This window comes from Tupaia chinensis, unplaced genomic scaffold (genome assembly GCF_000334495.1).
Source record: "Tupaia chinensis unplaced genomic scaffold, TupChi_1.0 Scaffold000467_1, whole genome shotgun sequence".
Classification (NCBI taxonomy): domain Eukaryota; kingdom Metazoa; phylum Chordata; class Mammalia; order Scandentia; family Tupaiidae; genus Tupaia; species Tupaia belangeri.
Genome location: NW_006159976.1, coordinates 80425 through 87036, shown reverse-complemented (window position 1 = coordinate 87036; position 6612 = coordinate 80425). Strand labels below are relative to the sequence as shown.

General features: G+C 47.7%; 1 gene segment (V, D, J or C); it reads left to right on the top strand.

Annotated features, from left to right (window-relative positions):
• LOC114009118 (Ig lambda-2 chain V region-like) overlaps nucleotides 1-6203 on the top strand; it is a 7579-nt gene extending 1376 nt beyond the window's left edge. The window contains 2 exon segments of the V gene segment in view: nucleotides 5054-5296; nucleotides 6187-6203. Of these exon segments, the coding sequence occupies nucleotides 5054-5296; nucleotides 6187-6203 (260 nt within the window).
• Nucleotides 6204-6612: the final 409 nt, after the last annotated feature.

Sequence of the window (6612 nt, the reverse complement as noted above, 5' to 3'; positions counted from 1 at the left end):
ATGGCATAATGTTTGTATCACCAAACTCTCACATGGCTGACCACAGTTCGAGTCCCAGATCTGGAGGTTTGAAATTCATGTTGGGCATCTGTGTGTGCATTCTGAAAATTCTGAGAAGAAAATGGAGAAGGGATTGCAGCATGGCCATACCCCCAGGGGGTAGTATTTCTGGCTTTCTGCCTCTCTGCTTCTCCAGTGAGCATATGCACCCAAAAGCAAAAATCTCTCTTAAAAAGAAATAAAATTGGGACCATCAGATGGTTTAATGGCTATGTCCAGATGACCGGGCTCCCACATAGTTGACTGCAGTTTGAGTCCTGGACCTGGCATCTTAAAACTCACATCAGGGGGAACCAGCAGTTGGCGTAATGGCTATGTCGTTGGACTCCCACATAGTCGACCGCGGTTCGCGTCCCAGACCCAGTGGGTTAAAACCCACGCCGGGCGCGTGTGCATGTGTGCCCAAGATCCCAGGAAGAGCATGGAGGAGAAGGGATTGTGGCGTGATCATCCCCCCTGGGGGGTGATTTCTTGCTTTCTGTCTCTATGTCTCTCTCTGTCTGTCTGGCAAGTGCACGCGCCCTATACCAAAAAAAACTCTCAAAAAAAGAAAAAAAAGAAAACCTCACATCACGTGCATGTGCTTCCATGCCCAGTATTCTGAGAGGAGAATGAAAGAGGACAGACTGCAGCATGGCCATCTCCCCGGGGGGCGGGAGGAGATTGACTTCTTGCTTTCTATCTCTCTGTCTCTCTGTGAGCCCACAAACCCTATAGCAAAAATCTCTCTCAAATAAATGAATAAGTAAAAATAAAAACAAAGGGCTATAAATATTCTGTGACATACTCCTAAACTGTCAATTGGCTCAAACATGAACAGAGTGAATTTCTTATCCCTAGAGAAACTTGGATGTATATCAGGTGGACTATTTTAGTCAAAGGAGACAAAAAGTGTGCATTGTGATGTGTTTAATCCTGTGATGTTCAGGAAACATCTGACACTGATTGGTACTAATGTAAATCAAGATAGGCTGCCCATGGTCATGGAGGGCGAGTATTAATTAAAATGTTACATGGGACATTTTCTCTTCTACTAGACATGACTCAAGTATTGATAGGGGTGTCGGCTCCTGCAGAGGGGAATAAACTTGTACAACTCTCCATCCATACACTATGATTCACACATGCCACAATATTTTTATTTCATGTTGCAACAAAAGCAACAGTGTGGATGGGGATGGATTGGTCAATGGATAGTTGTGTAGATGAGTGTTTTGGATCTTCCACATCTCCTTCTACTGCAGACCATGTAACTGATCAACCCAAGAATGCCAGGTGCTGGGTGGGTTCCAGGTGGAATGTGGGGACATTCCCTGGGGACTGTTGTAGCAGCTGGATCCACAGTGATTGGATAGGGCCCTGTGGTGACTGCAGAGCCATGGAGGGACTGTTGTCCTCTGTGGAGCTGGGCTTTGAGCTAATATTTGGGAAGCTGGATTAGGTGATGAAGGAGCTGTTGCCCAACAATTCCAATCCAAGGCTCACTTTTTACAACCTCCAGGGGAAGGCGCTGCAGTGTCCCCCTCTCCTCTGTTTCCTGGTGGGCCTCATGTTTCTATTCAGACTTTTTAGGTCAGTGGTAGTTGGTGTTGTGTGAGACGAGAGAAGCAGCTCGCAGAGACCCTGACTGCCTGCATGGAGGAGAAATGTCAGCTCCTTGACAAGCTCAGTGCTGGCAGAGAGGAGCAGCAGGCAGGGACTTAGTCATCTTTGGAGAGAGCCAGGAAAAGAGAGAGAGTCCTTCAATATCCCCCACCTTACCAAAGACTACAGGAAGGCAAAGAGGATCAACCTGATACTCAGGCAGGAATTAAGGTCCCTGGTTCAGGACCTGGAGGAGGAGAGATCAACATCCTCCAAACAAGAGGAGGAGATGCTGGAGATGCTGAAAGCATTTGAATCCCTTGAAGAGATGAGAGTCTCCACATCACAGGAAGCCTTTGTGACCTTGCCAGGAGCCGAAAGCCCCAGCCTGAAAGTATTTCCCCCAGGAACAAACCTGATGTTTTAAAGAAGTTCCCTCTGTTTATTCAGGCCTCCTGAGCTGCCAGGCTGTGTCCATCCACCTCAACTCCATCTGTGGGTCTCAGAGGACAGTGTGATCTGGGGAGGTCCTTCCACATTGGCTGGAATTTCCCAACCATCACTTCCTGTACATAGCAGTGAGCTTCTTCTGATAGGGTCTTTATATATAAATATTGGACTCACTGAAACCAAGAAATACTGTATTTTCATTTTCTTCACAGAAAGATTAAGGTTTTGCTCATTGGCATAGAGAATAATATATTTAAATGATTAATCCTTTATATCCATTGAAACATTTTTCAAGATGATATTTTATCAACAGACTAATTTTACAAATAGACAATTTCGACTTTATGGTCTTTATAAGTGTTGTTTCATAACTAGAAAATATAAGCCTGTTACTGATATTTTTAGAAGTTCCAAGGACTTTTTCTAGAGTTTTACTTCAAAAATCATAAGTCCTAAAGAAAAATAGGTTTTTTCTTAAGTATATGTTATAGGAAGAACTGAGGTCATAGCCATCTGTTATAAGTCATAGCCGTCTGTTATAATGCAGTTGTGTGGTACACTTCCAGAAAATTGTATTCTAATATGATATTTGGTTATAAAATAAAACAAAAATTTAAAAAAGGCTCTGGTGGGATTGCACTCCACAATACTTTTCTTATGGAAAATACCTGACCTGAGGACATATCCCATGGGTTATTGGTAGTAGTCTTCTCAAGGCTTCTCCCCTTCTGCCACTTCAGACACCAGCCACAAGTTCATGGGATCCAGCATCAGCATGCTTTGGGCTGATCTGCTCAAATTCAGGGGCTCTCACAGCATGTAGGTTTGATAATTTACCACACTTAGTCTAATCCTCAATAACCCAGTATTATAAGACCACAGTTTGGGTATAAGGGAGACAAGTCAAGATGAATCAGTGGAAGAGACATACAGGGTCAGTTCCAGAAGCTTCCAAACATGAAGTGTCTGTGTGGTCAGGATGATCACCCTCTCCTTACCCTGCTGTAGGAATCCTGTCATGGTTTGGATCATGGTTTGCTCCCCAAAGGTTCATGGTTTTGTATTTGGTCCCCAGTGTGATGGAGCATAAGAGGTGAGCTGTAGTGGGCAGTGTGGATCATGGAGGCACTAGTCTCATGAATAGATGAGGTTGTCCTGAGAGACCCAGTGAGTTCTGGCTCTCGTAAATGAGATTAGGGATTGTGAGAACAGGTTGTCACATATGTAGCTGCATGAAGCACTCGCTCTCACTCTCTCCCTCTCTCTGCATACACACACCATGCTCTCGGCTTCTGTCAGTCATGTTCTGTTTACCAGAAGCTTGAGTTGCCAAATGTCTATTTCTTTCTAAATCTCCAGTCTGCTGTGCCTGTACTGGGACAGCAGGGCCATTGAGTCCCAGTTCATGAGAGGGAAAGGGTGGATCAGAGCTGAGAGCCCCCACCTGGCCCTGCCTGCTGCCCTCTGCTCAGGGTTCACAGCTGAGACCTCCCACACTTGGGTCCACACAGCCCCACCCATCCTGCCCGTCATGATGGCAGAGAAGGGTTTTAGTAATCTGCATCCAAATACTCTTCCTTTTTCAGCCACTTCAAGGCCATAGGACACTGCATAAATTCACCTTGTAAGTTCCACCACCCCTGTATCCTGCGCACTATCTTGTGTCCTGAACACTGAGGTTACATTTTTTTTTTCTTTAGGAAATATTTTTTGCTATAGGGCACTTGCATTCATGAGAGAGACAGAGGAAGACAGAGAGATAGAAGTGGGAAATCACTCCCTTTCAGCCACTTCAAGGCCATAGGACACTGCATAAATTCACCTTGTAAGTTCCACCACCCCTGTATCCTGCGCACTATCTTGTGTCCTGAACACTGAGGTTACATTTTTTTTTTCTTTAGGAAATATTTTTTGCTATAGGGCACTTGCATTCATGAGAGAGACAGAGGAAGACAGAGAGATAGAAGTGGGAAATCACTCCCCCCCCCAGGGGGCAGGGACACTCCACACTCATCCTCCATTCTCCTCTTAGGACCTTGGACAGACATGCACATGTGTCTGGTGAGTTTACGCAACCAGGTCCAGGATTCACACTGATGTCAAACACGTGGGTGTCCAGCTACATAACCATTTCGCCATCTGCTGGTCCCACATTTCTTTCTTTTTATTATTATTATTAATTATTTAATTTTACTTACGATTATGTTTTCATTTTGCTATAGGGCAAATGTACTCACCAGAAAGAAACAGAGAGAGAGGGGGAAAGTGAGAAAGCAAGGAACCAGGCCTGAGACTCAAACCTTGGCCATGTGGGAGTCCAGCACCTTAACCACCATGCCACCTGCTGGGGGTGGTTACACTTACTAAAATGTACTCGTAGGCAACTGTTTTTACACACATCACAGGGAGAACTTGCACAAATCCAGGTGGGACAGCCTGTGGCACATCCAGGCCTGGGTCTAGCCTCTGGCCCTCATGACACCACTGTCACAGGCCATCCCTCATGGATTGCCCATCATCATGCACAGTTCCTGTTTGGGCAGTGAAAAACCCCTGGACATGGACAATGGTAATGATTGGACCACACTGAGGATGGGCTTAGCTTCTCTTTACTCTACATCTCAACTTGATTAAGACATGTACTCATAGAAATGACTAAAATGGCCAAGTTAATGTTATAATTTACTATGATCAAATGATTGCCCAAATTGCATGAAAAAGTTATACTTTGAAAAATGTCATTTCCACACTTACATACTTTACTCTGCTCTAACTCACTCTCATTAATAAAAAACGACAGTAATTACTGATTGCTGTGGACTGAATTCTGTTCCACAAAGCAGTCACATGTTGCGGTCTTACCCCAGCCCCCTCCAAATCCTAAGTGTGTCTGTGCCTGCAAGTTCTCTGTCCCAGCCTGTGCTGACTCAGCCGCCCTCCCTCTCTGCATCTCCTGGAGCATCTGCCAGACTCACCTGCACCCTGAGCAGTGGCTTCAGTGTTGGTGACTACTACATATCCTGGTACCAGCAGAAGCCAGGGAGCCGTCCCCGCTATCTCCTGTACTACTACTCAGACTCCAATAAACACCAGGCCTCCGGGGTCCCCAGCCGCTTCTCTGGATCCAAGGACACCTCGGCCAATGCAGGTGTTCTGCACATCTCGGGTCTGGAGCCTGAGGACGAGGCTGACTATTACTGTGGTACAGAACATGCCAGCACTGGCACTCAGTGTTCCAGACCACGGGGAAGTGAGACTGAAACCTTCTCTGCATTGTCCCTGCATGTGGCCTCACTGCTGCTCTGCCCAGGAGCATGACTGACTCAGGGGGACTTCTCTTGTCCCTTCTTCAGCCAACAAATAATCTCTAAAGACCGATGGATGTGAAAGTGACTTCCCCTGTTCCTTACTCAACACGTTTTTTAAATCCTTTCTGTGTCCTCTGAGCCTGGTCAGGCCTTCAGTGACATAGGTCAGTCATCAGGGATCAGGGTACCTCCAGGGTATGATGGACCATGAAGCAAGAGGCTGACCTGTAAATTGATCCATGCCCAGCCCAGGGTCTTGACCTGACTCAGAGCCCTGTGTGCTCTCGCAGTGCGTGGTCAGCCACTGGCTCAGGGTGCCCCAGGCCCAGCCCCCATGACAGCTATAGGAAGAGGTCCCCTCCTTCCAGCTCCTGATTCTCCTCTGTCCTGGGAGCTGCTCTTCCCTCTTGAGGCTCAGAGGAGGAAGGTCTCTGGGGTCCAGGCTACTGAGTAGATGGGGTCTCCTCCACAATGAGCTGTGACAGTGTCTGTGACCTCCGTGTACACAGGGACACCCAGGATCAAGGCCCTCCCTTCTGAGTCAGACCCTAAAGTCACCACCTGTCTGTACCTCACATGTTCTGCTGCTCATCCAGGAATTCATGAGGCTGGGGACACTCAAGGGTCAGGATAGACTCAGATGAAGCAGGTCCCACAGGCCAGGATCGCTCAGGGCAGTGGCCTCTGAGAGACTCAGGAGTCATCACAGACTGTTCCATAAGGGTCTCACTGTTTCCTGAAGCCAGCTGTGGCTCTTATGCTTCAGCCTCTTTGGTCTCAATAGCCAAGCTCCACCTTTAGCTGGATTCAGGGTGCAGCAGAGATCACCACCAGGGGGAGCAAATCTGTGTGGACGCCCCTCCCCTTCCTGCCCGTAGGGAAGATAAGAAGCCTGGGGTAGGGTGGCTCCTGCACAGAGACCTCAGCAGGGCTTCGTGCACCATGGCCTGGACTCCTGTCCTCCTCTTCATCCTTTCTCACTGCACAGGTGAGGCCTGGGTCAGACACCAGGGTGGCCCCTGGCCTGCATCAGCCCCTCTGTCCCAGGCCCTAAGCAGTGTACCCTCATCTGTACCCCATCACCCATGAGTGTCTGTGTCTGCAGGTTCCTTCGCCCAGCCTGTGCTGACCCAGCCGCCCTCCCTCTCGGCATCTCCTGGAGAAACAGTCAAACTTGGCTGTGCCCTGAGCAGTGACGTCAATGTCGGTG